This window comes from Somniosus microcephalus, chromosome 15 (assembly GCF_052327205.1).
Source record: "Somniosus microcephalus isolate GS21.2 chromosome 15, FLI_Smic_1.0, whole genome shotgun sequence".
NCBI lineage: Eukaryota > Metazoa > Chordata > Chondrichthyes > Squaliformes > Somniosidae > Somniosus > Somniosus microcephalus.
This window is the reverse complement of record NC_141001.1, coordinates 69,897,307-69,918,221: the sequence shown is the minus strand read 5'-3', so window position 1 is coordinate 69,918,221 and position 20,915 is coordinate 69,897,307. Positions and strand designations below refer to the sequence as shown.

The window sequence follows — 20,915 nt, the reverse complement described above, 5'->3', positions numbered from 1 at the left end:
ATTTGGACTAACTTCTGTAAATACTAACTATTAACCTTTTATAAACAAAGTATTGTCAAATGCTACACTGACAAAGTTGCTATCATGTTAACAAACAAAGATACTCACAGATATTGCGTCTGGCCTAATATATGAGATCAGACTACACTGGATTGTGAATCCCTCATGGAATTCTCCATTACTCTGCCAGGTTCTTTCTGGGAAAACTCCTTCCGGGTCAAACAGGAAGAAAGGTCAACTGACCTCTGCTGTATACAAACACTGCTAACACAATAACCACCACCAGAGGGTGCTATCTGCATATAAAAAGTCCATAAGTCCAGAACAACTACAGTAGTTAGGCCACAGCTAGAGTACTCCGTATAGTTCTGGTCCCCACATTACAGGAAATATGTGATTGCACTAGAGTGGGTACAGAGGAGATTTACAAGGATGTTGCCAGGACCGGAGAATTTTAGTTATGAGGAATGATTGGATAGGCTGAGGTTGTTTTCTTTGGAACAGAGGAGGCTGAAGGGAGACTTGATTGGTGTGTATAAAATTATGAGGGGCCTAGATAGGTTCTTCCTATCCACTCTATTTCCCCTAGGGGGATAGATTTAAAGTAATTGGTAGAAGGATTAGAAGGGAGTTGAGGAGAACTTTTTTCACCCAGAGGGTGGTGGTGATCTGGAACTCACTGCCTGAAAAGATTGTAGAGGCCGAAACCCTAATCGCATTTAAAAGTTACTTGGATATGCACTTGATGTGCTGTAATCTACAAGGCTATGGACCAAGAACTGGAAAGTGGGATTAGGCTGGATAGCTCTTTTCTGGATGGCACGGACACGATGGGCCAAATGGCCTCCTTCTGTGCCATAAATTTCTATGATTCTATGATAAGGTCAGAAGTGGGGATGTTTGCTGATGATGCACAGTGTTCACTTCCATTCGCAACTCCTCATATAATGAAGCAGTCATGCCCGCTTGCACCAAGACCTGGACGACATTCAGGCTTGGGCAGATAATTGGCAAGTAACATTCGCACCACATAAGTGCCAGGTAATGACTACCTCCAACAAGAGAGAGTCTAACCACTGCCCCATGACATTTAGCGGCATTACCATCGCCGAATCCCCCACCATCAACATCCTGGGGGGTCATCATTGACCAGAAACTTAATTGGACCAACCACATAGATACTGTGGCTATAAGAGCAAGTCAGAGGTTTGGTATTCTGCGGCGAGTGTCTCATCTCCTGATTCCCTAAAGCCTTTCCACCATCTACAAGGCACAAGTCAGGAGTATGATGGAATACTCTCCATTTGCCTGGATTAGGCACTTTACGGTGCACCGTGGCTGCAGTGTGTACCATCTACAAGATGCACTGCAGCAACTCGCCAAGGCTTCTTTGGCAGCATCTCCTAAACCCGCGACCTCTACCAGCTAGAAGGACAGCAGGCGCATGGGAACACCATCACCTCACAATTCCCCTCCAAGTCACACACCATCCTGACTTGGAAATATCCCGCCATTCCTTCATCGTCGCAGGGTCAATATCATGGAACTCCGTCCCTAACAGCACTGTGGAAGTACCTTCACACAGACTGCAGCGGTTTGAGGCGGCTCACCACCACCTTCTCAAAGGCAATTAGGGATGGGCAATAAATGCTGGCCTTGCCAGCGATGTCCACATCCCATGAACGAATAAAAAAAATAATTGTGAATCTTGATTATTTGTCCAGCATATTCTTTTCAGTGATTATGATCGAATTTCTTGCATGACGTCTATTTGTTAGAAGCCAGCAGAAGTATTACTTTTATTATTGTAAATATAAGTAGTCACAATGGAGAATGTACCGTTCCCTATGACCCAAAGCATAGCAAGCTTACCACGTTATTCTAGCCTCCAAGCTTTCCCACCATCCATGAGATGAAGTGCCTTTCGTAAGAACATAAGAAATTGGAGCAGGAGTAGGCCATACAGGCCTGCTCCGCCATTCAATAAGATCATGGCTGAACCTCTACATTAACTCCGCTTTGGGTTATAATTTGCAATTAGACAATCCATTTACAGGAAACTTTGGTTTATCCGGAGGTTAACTGTCCGGAATGCTCGAGCCATCGGCAAAAATCAGGAGCCGTTTTGTTAGTTTTTTTTTCTTTTCGTTGCTTTTTTTCACCAGCCAGGCTCTGCAAGGTCTCGCTGAAGCTGTTGCTAAGCTACAGAGACGCTTGCAAGGTATGGCCGACTGTTTAGAAGCTGTTGCTACAGGGTTTGTTGCCAGATACGGAGCTCAAAATCTCCGTATGTTTCAACATTAGCGCTGGTTTGTCCGGCAGTTTTGATGGGACAGCAACAGCTCGGTCCCGTCGGTGCCGGATAGCACAAAGTTTCCTGTATTTGGATTTAGAACGCAAGTTATGTCAGTTGCAAGGTTGTGAAACATTATTAGTTCCATACTGAAGTGGGATAGATATTCAACAGGGACGTCACTTCAGAAATCCAATTAGCCCATTTCTAGCCTTGTGATGGTTAACCTAATCTAGTTCTATCCCATGTGCTGTTTTCTGAACTATGATGTTTCACTATATCATGTACACATTCACTTTATGACATATGAGCTATACAACAACAACAGCTTGCATTTATATAGTGCCTTTAACATAGTAAAATGTCCAAGGCGTTTCACAGGAGCGATAGCAAACAAAATTGGACACTGAGCCACATAAGGAGATATTAGGACAGATGACCAAAAGCTTGGTTAAGGGTGACCCCGAGCTCCCGGTCGCTTGTCACTTCAATTCTCCGCTCCACTCCCACTCTGACCTCGGCCTCTTACACTGTTCCAATGAAGCGCAACGTAAGCTCGAGGAACAGCACCTCATCTTTCGATTAGGCACTTTACAGCCTTCTGGACTCAACATTGAGTTCAACAATTTCAGAGTATAACCCCGCCCCTATTTTTTCAGACGGCAACTGTTGATGATTCTGCCATCCCCATTTGCAACATTTAATCTCTCCTGCCTTCCACCCTATCACAGACCGTCCCTTTTGTTCTTTCCTCCCCTCTCTCCCTGCCTCTGCACCTGCTTAAAACCTGTTACATCTCTAACTTTTTCCAGTCCTGATGAAGGGTCCCAGACCTGAAACATTAACTCTGTTTCTCTCTCCACGGATGCTGCCTGGCCTGCTGAGTGTTTCCAGCATTTTCTGTTGTTATTTCTTGGTTAAAGAAGTAGTTTTTAAGGAGGGTTTTAAAGGAGGACAGAGGTAGAGAGGCAGTGAACTGTTTATTAGATACCTTTTAGCATTTCTTTTAAAATCATTTGCAAATCTAATGAATATGGCTGATTTGAGACATTTCCAAGCATTTTTTGATTGATTACTTAGATCTATGCAAAGGCTAATTTCTCCTGCCTAAGCTATTTTCTTTCCTCCTTTTTTCCTTGTCATTCTGGGCTGTGCAACAACTGCAGCCAAGAACAGTAGTGCATATGAGATATGCTCACATGCTTCGGAATAGTGCTATTCTGAATGGATTGTTGAGAGGTGCGCCGAAGTGATGAATGTTGTCATTTTGTTGCCAATCCTTTTGAAAATATCAGAGATGAAAAATCTTCAATTTGAAATTTGAACAAGAAATGCAATTATAAGTTTCAAAAAATTGCAGAATGTTTTCTTTTTTTTAAAAAAGGACCCACTATTCATACTTTCACTTCTGTGCCAAAGATGGGGGGCAAGTTTTGCGAGATATGCCTTTGGAAACCAGCTCTTGAAGTGGGTATACTTCTATGCATATTACATTTAATGGTGGTGCATTGCTAGTGAGGTAGAATTCGAACACTTTTTTCTTCACACAAAGAAGGATTGAAATATAATAGAAGGAAATACACTGTGTAATATGGTGGTCATACTTGTTTGGCCAATCCATAAAAGTATGTTTCATATCCTTTGGATTCTTAAGAACATTGCAGTCAGGAAATGGAAGTTATTTCCCAAGACATTCCAGTGTATATATATTATCAGCAGGATGCTGTTCGGATTTCTCAGTTTTTAGAAACAGTATCTGTTGATGAGTCTGTGGCTTGTTGTTGGTGACTGCTGTGCATGTGTATTATTTAGTGCAGGATACTAATTGGCCTTGCAGCAACCTGAAAGGAGTTAAGTAAACACTCTGAAGAAACAAACATGTTTGACAATGGTGATTACTGTTGGCGCATGACTTCTAAGTGTTAATCCAATATTCCCATGGATCCTCCATCTGTGCTCAAAACAGACCAAAAGATAAGGATTTAATATCTTTGACTATGAATTTTCTTTACAGCACCAAAGTACACATTTTTATTACTTAGCTTATCTGTCAACAAGTGTCTAATTTCAAAACTAACTATTCTTGCGCAAGCATAGAAGCGAAAAATGGTTAAATGTTACTTGGTAAAACTACAGGCATTAAAATTGGAATATTACTAAGCCTGTAAAACATAATTTCTCATCTTTAGTCACAACAGCTCTAGTGTAAGAGCCTGTTGCTGTTGGAGCGTCGGTAACCCCGGGTGTGCTGTGACAAGAATTTTCACATACTGGAGTAAATAAGGAATAATTCAGTGATCAGTTGAAGTACTGTATCAATAGACAATGAAAATCTCTTTAGTGGTGAAGGTCTGTTTGGAAATTCTTGGAAAATAAACTGAAGTAACATGTCAATTTATATGATCTAGTAGTACATTGATGAGCAAATTAGGGTTGTAAACTAGGGCGACGTCTTGCACTTGTGAGGAGAACTGATAACGAATGGTGTACTGAAGTAGAGCCCAAATGTACAAGGCACTGACGGAAATTGGATGGGGAAAAGATGAACACAAACAGAAGTCTCAAATACAGTAGTTGCTGGTGGGAAAGTAAGTTGTGAGGAGGATGCAAAGAGGCTGCAATGGGATATAGACAGGTTAAGTGAGTGGGCACGAACATGACAGATGGAATATAATGTGGAGAAATGTGAAGTTATCCACTTTGGTAGGAAAAATAGAAAAGCAGAGTATTTTTTAAATGATGAGAGATTGGGAAATGTTGATTTCAGAGGGACCTGGGTGTCTTTATAGAAAAAGAAACACTTGCAAGACTTGTATTTATATAGCACCTTTCATGACAGCCAATTAAGTACTTTTGAAGTGGAGTCACTGTTGTAATGTGGGAAACGCGGCAGCCAATTTGCACACAGCAAGGTCCCACAAACAGCAATGTGATAATGACCAGATAATCTGTTTTTGTTATGTTGGTTGAGGGATAAATATACACAAATCACAGGAAGTTAATATGCTGGTACAGCAAGCAATTAGGAAAGCAAATGGTATGTTCGCCTTTATTACAAAGAGTTTGGAGTACAAGAGTAAAGAAGTCTTACTACAAGTATATAGGGCCTTGGTGAGACCACACCTGGAGTACTGTGTGCAGTTTTGGTCTGCTTACCTGAGGAAGGATATACTTGCCTTAGAGGAGGGAATGCAACAAAGGTTCACTAGACTGATTCCTGGGATGGGGGATTGTCTTATGAGGAGAGATTGAGTAGACTAGGCCTATATTCCTTAGAGTTTAGAAGAATCAGAGGTGATCTCATTGAAACGTATAAAATTCTTAAGGGACTCGACAGGGTAGATACTAGGAGGATGTTTCCCCTGGCTGGGGAGTCCAGAACTACGGGTCACAGTCTCAGAATACGGAGTTGGCCATTTAGGACTGAGATGAGGAGAAATTTCTTCACTCAAAGGATTGTGAATCTTTGGAATTCTCTACCCCAGAGGGCTGTGGCTGCTCAGTCATTGAGTATATTCAAGACAGAGATCGATAGATTTTTGGATACTAAGGAACCAAGGGATATGGAGATAGTGTGGGAAGGTGGTGTTGAAGTAGAAGAGCAGCCATGATCTTATTGAATGGCTGATCAGGCTTGAAGGGCTGAATGACCTACTCCTGCTCCAATTTCTTATTTGTTTCTTATTCTTACGATGTGTTCAAAAATGTATGAAGTTTTTGGTAATATTGTTGGGAAGAATAATCATTGTTAATGTAATTATGTAGAATTACTTAACGTGGACTGTTGTTTTCCTCCTAAATTCCCAAATTGTAAACTCTTGATAATTCTCTGATGTATGGTATTTAGGAGATACAAGTGCCGCTAGCTTAGTACAGGTAGACTACCCTTTATCCGGACTTCCGAAAACCGAAACCCTCTAAAAACCAAAGGTTTTTTCGTTCAGCGTAAGTCGTGCGTACGACTTACGCTGAATGAAAAAACCTTCGGTTTTTAGAGGGTTCCGGTTGCGGAAGTTCGGATAAAGGGTAAGTCGTGCGCACGACCCCCCGCCGACCCCCCCCGCCAGCCCCGACAACCGCCAGCCGCCGACCCCGCCCGCGGACCCCGCCGGCCCCGACAACTGCCGACCCCCCCCGCGGACCCCGCCGGCCCCGACAACCGCCGACCCCCCCCGCGGACCCCGCCGGCCCCGACAACCGCCGACCCCCCCGCCAGCCCCGACAACCGCCAGCCCCGACAACCGCCGACCCCGCCAGCCGCCGACCCCCCCGCGGACCCCGCCGGCCCCGACAACCGCCGACCCCCCCGTGGACCCCGCCGGCCCCGACAACCGCCGACCCCCCCGCGGACCCCGCCAGCCCTGACAACCGCCGACCCCCCCCCCGCGTACCCCGCCGACCCCGACTGACTTACGCTGAGCGTCAGCGTAAGTCGTGCGCACGACCCCCCCGCCGACCCACCTTCCGAAATCCGAAATTCTCCTTTATCCGAAACTCGGCTGGTCCCGAGGTTTTCGGATAAAGGATAGTCTACCTGTATAAGAGGACTGATTTGGTGAGGCACTATTAATTTAAGATGGAATGTGATGCTCTACTGTGTAAGCTGCAACAACCAAAACAGGAAATGCACGTGATTGATGCCAGGTCACATGATGTACTAAGGACATTATGATCAATATTTTGCAAAACATTTTCAAACAATGGTATAAAAAATTAATTCAAAAATGTTTTGTTTTGCTTAGTTTTGTTTTTGCGCTTTACTTGTTTTGTGTTTTCACTATTAATGGTCTAATTAAAAACATACTAAGTTCTATTAAAAACATAGGAAAGGCGACCTCATGGGAACTGTGGGTAGTGCTCTGCATACTTTAAATGGAATGTGTGTAATGATACATTTTGGCTTCATTTCAGTTTGCAGCACAGACGAAACCGAGCTCTGTGACTGTCAGCTTTCTACCTCCGAGATAGGGATAGATTTAATGGCAAGACGATATGTATCCAAGCATGAAATAACTGATTTTACCTTTAGTGATAATACTTAAGTTTTATCATACATTCCAGCAAATGTTGACATCACATTTTTAATTTTTTTGTTAAAGTAAGTCATTTTGTATTTAGTATTGTGATAAGTATTCATTATGATACAAGTATCCAACATACTTGAGTTTTGGGGTACGCTGTTTACAGACAACACTCTTGATGTGATTATGCGTATCGCCATAGTAGCTTAAAAGAAAGTCTTAATATTATTCTTGGGATGTGGGTGACAGCAGCAAAGCAGCGTTTATTGCCCATCCCTAATTATCCTTGGAGTATTAAGAGATAACCTTGCAGTGTGGAGCTGGAGTTGTGTATAGGCTAGACCAGGTTGGGGTGGAATGTTTCCTTCCCAAATGACATTAGTGAACCAGTTGGGTTTAATTAATGTTAGTACTCTGAGAAAATGATCATATTTAGTACCCTGCACGTATTATTCTCCCACATGTGTACAAGTTCCAGAATTAAAATGAACTGCTGACTATCGATCTTGTATATTCAAGTTATGTGGTATTTTAGAGTGGGGGTTGCAGTGAAGACCCTAAAACGTATACTTATTAACACGGAATTGTATAACAATGTCATTAAAGTTAACGAGTTACATTCCTTTTACTCAACATTTTTGTTACTAAATTGGATTGTATAGGGATGAAGTTATTCTCGTGAAACAATGTCATTTTAATCAACTTCTTCTATTCAAAGGGATCCAACAAGTGTTCAGCCTTTTCTGTGCCGTGCTCACAGAAAATAAGGTTCTTTTTCATTCAACCAGCTATCAGAGACTTGGTGAAGCAACCAGAGCACTAGAGTCTTTAATGTTTCCTCTAAAGTATAGGTGAGACTTTTATTCTTATGGTACTGTTTAATAAATTATATGAAAAAATGTAATGTTTTCCTGCTTTCCCATATTATTTGTATAGATTTGTTTCAAAGCAATTGTTAGAGTCCCACAAGGTACTGTAACAGCTTTTAATATGCATGAATGATAATTTATGGATCCAGTTTCTATATAGTCCAGAATTTAGATGCGCACTTACCACAACGCAACTGGAAGATAGATATAATTTAGTTTACAGCATTTATTAAAGCATTGAGTTTGGGGCTGCAACTTTAAATTCACTAAGAGCTGCACCAAAGGTGCAGCACACAGGGAGCCTGTAGCATGAATTCATGACATCCAGCAGCTTTCAGGCTGCTTTGAAGTCATGGCCCCCCAGTTTTCTTGGAGCCACTCCAGAATGTAGGAATAAATCATTGCCATCACCAATGCCAGTAAGAAGCCTTTTACCAAAATGTGAAAGAAAAATCTGCTAGTTTAGTGCCAAATTAGGGGCAGTTTCGTGCGGTTACTTCATGCCCATTAGGAACTGGATTGATCATTCCCAAATCTATTACACGTAAGCTCTTTCCAGTGAGTGGAGAATAAAGCCTTTCATTGCATCTATGTGGGCCAAAAAAATAAAAGGACAGTGCTCAAACAAATCCACTGTGCCACTCACCCATCACTGTGGACTGGATTTGAGTCAGAGCCTTCATTCTTCAATCAAGAGGAGATAATGAACTGAAGTTGTACAGTGCTATTGTCAATGCTGCTGTTTGTTGGCCGACAGGTAGTACAAGTTTGAAGATACATAGGTTCTTAAATCTGGGTGCTGTACCCGGTAACATGAAATTCTGTTTGGGAGAGATGAATTTAAGTGACAACCAGGACTGGGTTCACAGCACAGAAGTCTGTTGCTGTACTGCTGGAGCAGCTAGATCCTTTGTTTAATCTTTTGTAGAATAATTTGGGTATGGAAAGTTTAGTTTTTGGTTGTAGTGACCAATGATTAAGTTGGCTCATAAAAGAAAGAACTACGGTAACTTGTATTCATATAACTCTTCCGCAGGATGTCCTATGGTCAACAAATTATTCTAAATGTTGTTATGATGTTAAATACAGCACGCAATTTGCAACCAGCAAGGTCCCACAAACAGTACCTGAGATAAATGACCAGTTAATGGTTGAGGGAGGAATGGTGGCCATCAGAAGAATTTCCTTCACTTCCTTTCATTACTGTTATGGGATCATTTACGTCTACCTGTATTGGCAGACGAGGCCTTTGTTTCACACTTTATTTGGAAGATGTAACTTCCAATAATGCTATACTCTATCAGTAGAGTGCCAATTTATATTAGGTACTCAAGTCCCAGAGTGGGGTTTCAATGCACAACCTTCTGAATCAAAGAGTGCTACCAACCGAGGCAAACTGAGAATGAAGGCAGTCTGTTTAGTTGAATAACGCAATATAGCAAGCGGGTGGGATTTAACTTTTCAGAAACAGCTAGGTTTTTGTAACACCGAGAACATTTTCATACATTTTTATTTTTTGAATGAGAGCCTAGCAATCTATTACTTCCTTTAGCTTAAATTCCAGTTTTGCCATGGGATTATTTATATATGAAATGTTGAACTGATTTCATTGCAGTTTTGTGAGTATTAAAACTGTACAGATCGTATCTTGACCATGCTCAAGTCATTGAACAAAGAATGTTATAATTCCTTTGTTGTTTTGCATTTATTTAAAATTAAACATGAAAAAGTGTTGGCCAGCAAAAGCAACTGTCTTTCATTGTAGCATATTTTATTACCAGTAAATCTATGAAGAAGCTGCATTGTGGTTGAGTTTATATTTTTAAATCTGTTATTTATTAAATACTGTCTATAGAGCAGCCCAAGGGGGTACTGACTGAGAACTCACTGAGAAAAAATTGTGACTGGATCTTAATTTTTTGTTTCTGTATGAGGTGATTAATGTTGCCAACTCTGTTTCCTTTTTGTTTTTCCCCAGTTACCCTTACATTCCGATTCTCCCTGCACGGCTCTTGGAAGTGCTAAGCTCACCAACTCCATTTATCATTGGTGTACACTCCATGTTTCACAGTGAAATTCATGAACTGGTACGTCACAACCCATTTTTATGTTTGTTTAGAAGAGCAATTGTGGATTTTGTCATGTTTTGTGCACAACATCATATGTACATTATTACCAAAAAAAATTGTATTCTCCGGAATGATGTCTCTTACTGGTTTGGTAAGCAAAACATATACTCAAATTGCTTTATACTTTAAAATATGTGAAACATGCTCGATTAATTATCTTGATTCATATTATAATGCTCTTCGATGCATAAGGGACATTATTAACATTTATAAAGAGAGACGTTAACTTTCTGTGACTTCTCTTTGTCTCAGTATACTCTATACCCCACAGGAGTTGGCTCAGGATAGCAAGTGATAAATCACAAGGGGCATTGTCTCTTTGTGACAGTGATACAGGTCCTCTGGAAAGGCTGGTACTGAAAATAAAGAAAGCGTGAATCAGTGGAAATATTTTTACAATTGATACATAATTGGTTGACCGATAGAATGCAGAGAGTACAGCGATTGTTATCAGCATGGGAGAATGTTACCAGTGGGGTCCCAGTTTGTTTTGAGACCTTGTTTGTTTAATATCTTTATAAATGAAATGGCATTAGTGACTAAATTTGCAGATGATACAAATCTAATGAGGGTGGTAGACAGCAACGCTGAACTGGATAAGCTACAGGAGGATTTGAATATACTGAAATTGTTCTGAAATTTAAACTTGCAATCCTCAGGATCAGGACCCCAGTGAGAAAGTTGTGTATTTAAAACTTTCTATTATTGCTGCTGTTGGTATACAGGCATGTTTAGGAACATGGATATAAAATTAAATGCAAGAGACTTAGGATAGAGAGCAGAAGAAATATTTTTACACAAGAGTGTTGTTGGACTGTGGAATGCGGTACCAGGGATAGCGATTGAAGCAGAGGCCATGTCAGCATTTAAGAATAGGTTAGATAGGCGGTTAGAGGAAAGGGGATAAAGGGACATGGGGACAGGGCAGGCACAAAGGATTAGGCCTACTGCTTGTGTGGGGAATAAACAGAAACATGGACTGACTGGGCTATTTCGGTTTTGTAATTCCTATGTATCAATGTAATTTTTATCCAGAAGTCATTCCCAATTTTTATTATCCCATTTTTTATTTGTTCTTGAAGTACAACTTTTCAATTGTTTCCTTTTTCTAGTTAGATGTAATCATCGCTGACTTAGATGGAGGTACTATTAAAATCCCAGAATGCATTCATCTCTCCCAGTTGCCAGAGCCTCTTTTACATCAAACTCAAGCAGCACTTTCTCTTGTAAGTTCGGTCTCCGATAACAATATGATGAGAATTTTAAGTATAATCGTTGCTTTGTATTCAGAATGCCAGTTACATTGTTGAGCAAGCTGACCTAGTTCTGATCTATAGTGGGGTCTGTATGGTTGCAATAGGAATAATCTTATAAGCTTTTTTTCCTCCTAGGTTAATGATGTCATACCACAGCACAAATGTGGCATGAGTAGTGATGGCTTATTTCTTTACTGGGGCTGTTTCCATTGTTATAGTACCAGGCATACTTCCCTGACAGAATTTGGCTGATCACCAATTATTTTTTTTTGCTTTATATCTCATCCTGAATCAAGAGATATGGGGATAGTGCAGGAAAGTGGAGCTGAGGTCGAAGATCAGCCATGATCTTATTGAATGGTGGAGCGGATTCAAGCGTCCATATGGCCTACTCCTGCTCTTATTTCTTATGTTCTTATTCCTTTTCCTCTCACTTCATTATCCATCTCACCTCTTTACCTTTAGCCCTGCCTTCTACCCTATTCCTCAAACTCAAGCTCTTGACTGTTCTACACAGCTGCTGTGCAGTATTCCATAACTGTTCCAGCCTTCTCCTCTTCCTCTTTCACCCCTGACATTCCCCAGTCCACTCCCATACTAGGCTCACCTGCTCCATGACACCCATATTCTGTACTCTTGATCCTCTCCTCCACCCAATGCTAGGTGACATCATTAACGGCTGATGTCAACCCGCCATTATCTTCAGCTACTGTCCCATACCTACCCTCCTTTTCCCTCTAAGGTCTTTGAACATATCACCACTCAGTTGTCTGCCTACCTGTCTCATCACTCGCTATTTGAATTCCGTCAGTCCAGCTTCTACTATGTGTTAGCAATGAATGGGTTAAAATCAATGTGTAGTTTGCTGTAAAGAGTACATGCATTGTTCTCATGCTGGGCAGATGATGGAAAAGTACTGAGTACGGTTAGACAATAGTGGCTAGGAACAATTAACTCTTATCTATAACATAGATGAGCACATGATGGATGGAGAAGTCAGAACCAGTGAAAATGGATTAAGAATGTGCAAAACAAGATAAGGCCCAAGGACTGTGTAAGAAACAGAATTGACAGGTCTTCTCCTTTGCCAAAACCAAACATTCATGAGAACAAATCAATAATTATAATGTATGCATTTCTGTACTAACTATAAATATGGGATGCGCTTGAGGGGCTATGAGATCCCTGTTCCAAGGAGCCTTGCAGCTATATGTGTAAAGGTTCTGAGCAGAGCAGTGTCCCATCCTCTGTCGTTGAATTACAGTATGCAGACGATGCTTGCGTCTGCGCTCACTCGGAGGTCGAACTCCAAACCATCGTAAACACCTTCACCGAAGCATACGAGAGCATGGGCCTTACACTAAACATCCGTAAGACAAAGGTCCTCTACCAACCTGCCCCCGCCACACAGTGCTGCCCCCCGATTATCAAAATCCACGACAAGGCCTTGGACAACGTGGACCACTTTCCATACCTCGGGAGCCTACTGTCAACAAGGGCAGACGTCGACGACGAAGTCCAACACCGCCTTCAGTGTGCCAGTGCAGCCTTCGGTCGCCTGAGGAAGAGTGTGTTTGAAGACCAGGACCTCAAACCCAGCACTAAGCTCATGGCCTACAGGGCAGCAGTGATACCTGCCCTGCTGTATGCCTCAGAGACATGGACCATGTACAGCAGGCACCTCAAAGCACTGGAGAGGTACCGCCAACGCTGCCTCCGCAAGATCCTGCAAATCCATTGGCAGGATAGGCGCACCAATGTCCGTGTTCTTGCTCAGGCCAACATCCCCAGCATCGAAGCTCTGACCACGCTCAATCAGCTCCGATGGACAGGTCACATTATCCGCATGCCCGATATGAGACTCCCAAAACAAGCGCTGTACTCGGAGCTCCGGCACGGCAAGAGAGCCCCAGGTGGGCAGAGGAAACGCTTCAAGAACACCCTCAAAGCCTCCTTGAAAAAGTGCAACATCCCCACCGACACCTGTGAATCCCTGGCCCAAGACCGCACAAAGTGGAGGAGAAGCATCCGGGTAGGCGCCGAACACCTCGAGTCTCTTCGTCGGGAGCAAGCGGAAACCAAGCGCAAGGAGGAGCGCACGTCAACCCAAGCACCCGACCCACCCGCCCCTTCAACCACCGTCTGCCCCACCTGTGACAGAGACTGTAGGTCCCGCATTGGACTAATCAGTCACCTGCGAGCTAATTTTTAATGTGGAAGCAAGTCATCCTCGGTTCCGAGGGACTGCCTAAGAAGAAGTTTTCACATTTCCCATTATGGATGTCTCTCGGAGCCCCAATGGGAATCTCTTTTGTAAGTAAATGGACCAGACTTGCAAATTTTTGTTACTGAAATACTAATAAAGAGCTAAGTGCTAATTAACCCTCTTCGCCGTGTCAGAATCAGTTTGTATTTACGTATTCCAACACTATGCCCATAGAACCCTGTCAAAATCTGCAACTTTTGATATGTTATTGGAATGTTGGCAAGATGTATTTATTGCCCATCCCTAGATGCCCTGAAAAGGTGGTGGGCCTGCTCCTTGAACCACTGCAGCCATTGTGGTGAACGTGCTCCCACATTGATGCTTATTACTACACTTCATAGTGATTGTTTACAACTTAGTGGCTTGCTAGGCTAATTCAGAGGGCATTAAGAATCAACTACATGGTGTGGAACTAGAATCATGTAGGCCAGATTGGGTCCATGTGGCAGGCTCCCTTTTCTGAAGGACATCAGTGAATGAGTCGGGATTTCCTGAAGCATTCTTAGTTATCTTTCAGGTGCCATTCCACAAAGTTGAGATATATTGAATTCAATTTAATATGATTTTATTTGAACTCATAACTTCTGGGTTACTAGTCGAGTACCATAACCATCAAACTTATCATACCCACCTTGCCCTCATTAATCTCCCAGCAACATTTGAGCACTCCTCCTACATGGTCTCTCCTCTGTGGCCCATCTCCGTGGCATTGCTTGGTTCCACTCTTACTTTTCCCAACATAGCCAGTGCATTAAGTTATGGATAGGAGCATGGGAAAGTACAGGATCAAAAAAGACTCTTCAGTCCATCTCACCAGTGCCAAAAATTAATACATCTTAATCAACAACTGTCTCAAGATGAATGCCATCCTTTTCAACTCCCACCAAAGAATCTACACCCTAGTCCCAATTCCAGGCCCCCTCCCAAGATGGTCACTGATGTTGAACACAACTGTGCACACCTTTGATTTCCCATTTGACCTTGAGCTGAGCTTCAAACCTTGTAAGCTATCCAGTACCAAGACCACCTACTTCTACCTCTGAAACATTTCCCATCTCTAATTATGCTTTACCCCACTGGCTTCATCATCTCCAGGCTTGATTTCTCCAATATGTTTCTCTCACTGGCCTCCCAAGTTCCAACCTACATAAACTCCCAACTTGTCTAAAACTCTTGTTGAGCGTGTCCTATCCTGCGCTAAATCCTGCTTGCCATCACTCGTCTTCTCACTAACCTCCATTGGCTGTCAATTCTCAAAGCAACTTTTTGATGAAGTAACAGACAGGGTGGATGAGGGCCATGCAGTTGATGTTTTTGAATGTAGACTTTCAAAAGGCATTTGATAAAGTACCACATAATAGATTTGTTTGCAAATTGAAGCCCATGGCATAAAAGGGACAGTAGCAGCATGGATACAAAATTGGCAAAGGGATAGAAAACAGAGTTGTGGTGAATGGCTGTTTTTCAGATTGGATGGCGGTCTATAGTTGTACTCCCCAGGGTTCAGTACTTGGACCATTGTTTTTGGTGTACTGTACATTAATGACTTGGACTTGGGGGGGTACAGGGCACAATTTCAAAATCTGCAGATGACTTGAAACTTGGAAGTGTAGTAGACAGTGAGGAAGATAGTAATAGACTTCAGGAGGACATAGACAGGCTGGTGGAATGGGTGGACACATGACAAATGAAATTCAATGTAGAGAAGTGTGAGGTGATACATTTTGGTAGGAAGAATGAGGAGAGACCATACACACTAAATAGTACAATTTTAAAGGGGGTGCAAGAACAGAGAGACCTGGGGGTGTTTATGCACAAATCGTTGAAGGTGGCTGGACAGATTAACAAAGCAGTTAATAAAGCATATGGGATCCTGGGCTTTATAAATAGAGGCATAGAATACAAAAGCCAGGAAGTTATGCTAAACCTATATAAAACACTAGTTCGGCCCCAGCTGGAGTATTGTACCCAATTCTGGCCACCATACTTTTAGGAAGGACATGAAGGCTTTGGAGAGGGTGCAGAAGAGATTTACGAGAATGGTTCCAGAAATGAGGGATTACAGTTACATGGATAGACTTAAGATGCTGGGGTTGTTTTCCTTAGAGCAGGGAAGGCTAAGAGGAGATTTGATAGAGGTGTTTAAAATCATGAAGGGTTTAGATAGATTAAATAAAGAGAAACTGTTTCCAGTGGCTGAAGGGTCGATAACGAGAGGGCCCAGATTTAAGGTGATTGGCAAAAGAACCAGAGGCGACAGGAGGAAAAACTTTTTTTCGCAACGAGTGTTAGGATTTGGAATGCACTGCCTGATGGGGATGGTGGATACAGATGCCTTCGAAAGGGAATTGGATAAATACTTGAAGGAGAAAAATTGCAGGGATATTGGGAAAGAGCGGGGGAGTGGGACTAACCGGATTGCTCTTTGAAAGAGCCGGCGCAGACTCGATTGACTGAGTGGTTTCCCTCTGTGCTGTACTATTCTATGATTCTATGAATGAATTCAAAATCCTCATCCTTGCTTACAGATCCCTCTTGCTTTTGTAACCCAACTTTGTAACCACCTTTAGCTCTACGGGCCAGCGTGCACGTCTGCCGTTCCTTAACCCCACTGCCTTGTTACCCCTCTCCGCACCTTCAAAAGCTCTTCAAAACCCACTTTTCTAACCATGGCTTTGGTCACCTCCCATAATGTTTCTATTCCTTGATGTCCATTTTCACCTCTGTGAGGCAGTATGAAAATGTCAGTTGTTGTTTCATGGGTCTTGGTTACATTTTACCCTTGCTATATTCTACCACCAAATATTTGTACAGTACATAGTTGTTATTCTTATGAAGATACACAGTATGTGTTTTGTCCATTTTCTCCTTTAGCAGGTCTGACGACTGTCATTTCTTGCTAAAGCACCACTTCTTACTGTTTTCATATTTATGATTCTGTAAAATCACCATCATTTTGTTGGATTTTGATCAGCTGTGATTAGATTTAACACCATATTGTTGAATGTCTGATAAATATTTGTTTCATTTATTTATTGTGGATGTTCAATTCTTTGAACTTTAATAAGGAGTTATTGATAATGGATGAGAAGCTCTTATTTTGGAAGTTGCAAAATGTCACTCTTATATTACACAGTGAAATTGCCTATATTTTCAATAGCTAGAAGCTTCTTGTCCTCATAGCACTAAATTCCATGCTGGTTGAATAGACTATTGCTTATTTAATAATGCAGTGGACACCTGAAATGAAAGTACTAATGTTTTCATAGGTTATTCATCCAGATCTGGAGGTAGCTGATTATGCTTTTCCGCCGGCTCGTACAGCTCCTTCTAACCTTAGATTGTTGGTGAGTATTTGTGAATGGTTCAACATATTTTTATTTCTATGACTATGAATTAATAACGGTCGTAAAATTCTAATGGTGTTTATTTTTCTTTTCTAGGATAAGGAAGTCCGGGCAGTATTCCTTAGATTGTTTGCACAACTCTTTCAGGGGTATAGATCATGCTTGCAACTGATTCGAATCCATCCTGAACCTGTAATACACTTTCACAAGGTCAGCTACAAATCATAATTTAAAAAGCCTTGAAATCATCGAGCACTTTTTAATGTTTTTGTAGTCATGTAACTGCTGGCATTATTCAGATGTAAATGGTTGTGTAGTTTACTCAGTTTTATCATGATGTATTATTGTCGAACATATATGCAAAAAGCAGTAGTTCTATCATTCCCTTGGCTCCCAGCGCTGTGGAATTTTCCCCGTTTATGTTACAACTCTGAAAGAAGAGACAAAGAGTTTTATTTCCTGACTGCTGGATCTTCTCCATTAACTGGAGAAGTTTGACGCTGGTGTGTATGGGTGGGCGAAGTGCTCACCCTGCCTCTGACTAGAAAAGTTAGCATTTTTTACAACTGGAGTTTTTATATTTCTGAGGTGCCAGTGAAAGCATCTCTTCAGGCTGAAATTAGGGCTTATTGCTAACTAGGTTACAGGCAGCATAGCTCTTACTAGAGGAATATATTTACTTGATATAACCACAAAGAGCACTATGACTTTTAATTTTCTTGCATTGTAGAAGTGACATTTATTATTTTGCTGCCAATTTCTCTGTCTGTTTATTCTCAATAACCTAAACATCCTTTAGTAAACTTATTATTTTAGTCACCACCAGTGGGATAATTATACTGGCAATGGGATTCCTTATTATATTAATAGTTTTATAGGGATTAATTGATTACTTAATTTTTCATGCTTCAGTCTTAAACAAGTTGTCTGGTAGGCGTGTAAAGTGGCTATGAAGTACTTCTTAAAAAAAAGTAATACCTGTAAAGACATAATGCTGAGCAAGCTCGACAAATACATACCAAAAATCCTGAAGCTTAAGCTAAACAAATACGCTCCTAAATAGATTTAAAAGCAAATTGCAAGTGATATAAAGAGCAATCTACAAATCCTGCAGGGAGATAGGGGAAGGATTTCACTGGGGTGAATGTAAGAAAATGCAGCAACACGTCAAAAGGCTGATCAGAGGGGAAAAGAGAAACATAGAAAAAGGTTTAGCAGAAACAGCTAAACATGACAGTAAGACATTCTTTCAGTACGAAGCTATTCAGAGAACTGGTGAGACATGCCCTCCCCAGACAGATCACTTAAGTAAAATCAATTACTTTGATATAAATGAGATGGAAGTCTGATGCAGACTAAAAAGGCTGAAAGCAAATAAAATCCCCTGGGATAGAAGATATTTATCCCAGAGTGTTAAGAGGTTTGTGAGGCACTGATGGCCATTATGAGGAAGTCATTGGTCACTGAGCAGCTTTGAATAGATTGAAAACAGGCCAATGTGGTGCCTGTATTCAAAAAGAGTGATAAACCAGACAAGGGCAACTACAGACCCATTAGTCCTACTTCCAATCCATGGAAAACAATGGGATTATGAGGACTAAATGTGATTATCTATACAATAATAACCTAGCAAATAGCAGTAAACATGGATTCAGAATAAAATCTTATCTGACCAACCTTTAGTGACTCCTTTGACAAAGTGACAGCTGATCCAGACTTCAGAAAGCTCGATGACATTGTGTACAAAGGCACACAAAAGACATTTGATAAGAGTTTCCCACAAAAGTCTGTTAGTTAAACTCAATGCCGTGGGGATTCAAGGTAAACTCTGGGAATGGATAGGAAATTGACTGAAGGGTAGAAAACAAAGAATACTCATTAGGGTAGTTATGTTGAAATGGGGAGGGAAATAGAGTGGAGAGCCCCAGGGCTCAGTGTTGGCATCACTACTGGTTCTAATTTATATTAGTGACCTGGACTTAGAAACTTAATGCAAAGTGGTTACATTTGCATATTATGGCAAACTGGGAGGGACAGTGGAATTGGAGATGGCAGCTCAAATTACAGAATGATTTGGGAAAAATATGATGTTGAAAAGAACAATGGTGGGTGAAATTAAATGCAGACGAATGCGAAGTAATGCACAAGGCAAGGAAAAAGAGACATACATATCGTTCACGAATGGTGTTGAAGTGTCCAAGGATGAAACTGAAGTGGAATTCTCTGCCCCAGAGAGCTGTGGAGGCTGGGTCATTAAATACATTTAAGGTGGAGATAGACAATTTTTTGCAAGATAAGGGAGTGAAGGGTTATGGGGAGCGGGCGGGGAAGTGGCTTTGAGCCCAAGATCAGCCATGATCTTATTGAATGGCAGAACAGGCTCGAGGGGCCAAGTGGCCTATTCCTGCTCCTATTTCTTATGTTCTTATATTTAGGAGTCTTTGTAGATTGACACGAAATGTTTAACCAGGACAGAGCAACAATCGACAAAGCCAATATAGTGTTAAACAACATAGCCAAAGCAATGAGTCAGAGGAAGTTGTGACTGTACTTTAAATACTATGTCCAGCTCTGCTGACTGAGAATTGTGTTGGAGGCAGTGCAAAGAAACCCCACAAGGCTGATTCCCAGTGTCAAAGGTCTGAATTATCAGAAAAAACTGGAGAAACTGACTTTACAGCCTGAAAAGGAGGTGTCTGAGCAGTCATCTTATATATTCAAGGCAGTTGAGGGAATTGAAAAGGTAAATCCAGAACCTTTCATTAATTTGCAAGAGTAGAACTGGGGACCCAGATTCAAACTTGGTAAATTTAGGACCCCGATCAGGAAATTCTTACACACACAAAGAGTGATCAACATTTGTAATAGACTTCCAGATAGAGTAGTGAAAGTGAAAACCCCAGAATCATTCAAGAAACAATTGAATGGTACAGTGGGGGGGGGGGAATTTGGGATCTTTTTGGATGGGCTGAATGGCAATTCTGATCCATAACTATTTTGTAATCTAGTGAGAAATCAGGCGAGCCAACCCAAGCAATTCTTACCCCATTCTGAAATCCCATTTACAGACCAATCTTTGGTTGAGGCTTGAGAACATGAATACCAATGTTGTGAGGGGGAATGAAGCATTGTGGAAATGGTTAGTTTTTAACTTAAGATGCTTGTTTTTGGCACCAGTTCAGTACCTTGATGAGTGTTTGAAAGATTTACACTAAATTGAAAAAGTAGGAAAGTGCTATTTAGTTGTATAGCCTAGAGTTAAAAGCTTCTGGTATGTGTCATTTAGTTTTCCTGATAGGCTTCTACATGGTGAAAATTTCATCAAAACCATAATTTAGTACCTTCTGCTCTCACCAGATTTCAACAACTAAGTCATTAACTGACGTGAGAACAATTTTGTCTGTTTAAAAAATTTGACCCCATTTTTGAATATTTGGGGGGAAAATAATTTCATACTAAACTGGTCAATTAATGATGTGTTTTTACTTGAACTTTAGTTGAATGCAGTAACACTAATCCAGTTGTTAGTTTAATCAAATTCTTTTAAGAAAGAGTACAGGTCGGGATTGGACCTGATGGGCAAGAAACAGTGTGCTAAGAACAGTCTGCAGAAATTTGGACGGACCTCAGGCCCCTGACGGAGATCAGGCATGGGGGAAAAACTTGATGTATTTTCAACATGAAAATTCATTTGCATTTATATGTAAGCTTTCATATGTTGTGTGAGAGTAGTT

The 20,915-nt window shown here is 41.4% G+C and overlaps 1 protein-coding gene across 5 annotated transcripts in view; it reads left to right on the top strand.

The window, feature by feature from the left end:
* Positions 1 to 20,915, top strand: part of sbf2 (SET binding factor 2) — a 709,984-nt gene that overhangs the window by 389,254 nt on the left and 299,815 nt on the right. For all 5 annotated transcript variants that reach the window (XM_086007986.1, XM_086007985.1, XM_086007989.1 and 2 more), the window contains exons 7-11: positions 8,033 to 8,165; positions 10,162 to 10,270; positions 11,425 to 11,538; positions 17,104 to 17,181; positions 17,278 to 17,391. In XM_086007986.1, the coding sequence (XP_085864112.1) occupies positions 8,033 to 8,165; positions 10,162 to 10,270; positions 11,425 to 11,538; positions 17,104 to 17,181; positions 17,278 to 17,391 (548 nt within the window). The remainder of the gene's footprint in view (positions 1 to 8,032; positions 8,166 to 10,161; positions 10,271 to 11,424; positions 11,539 to 17,103; positions 17,182 to 17,277; positions 17,392 to 20,915) is intronic.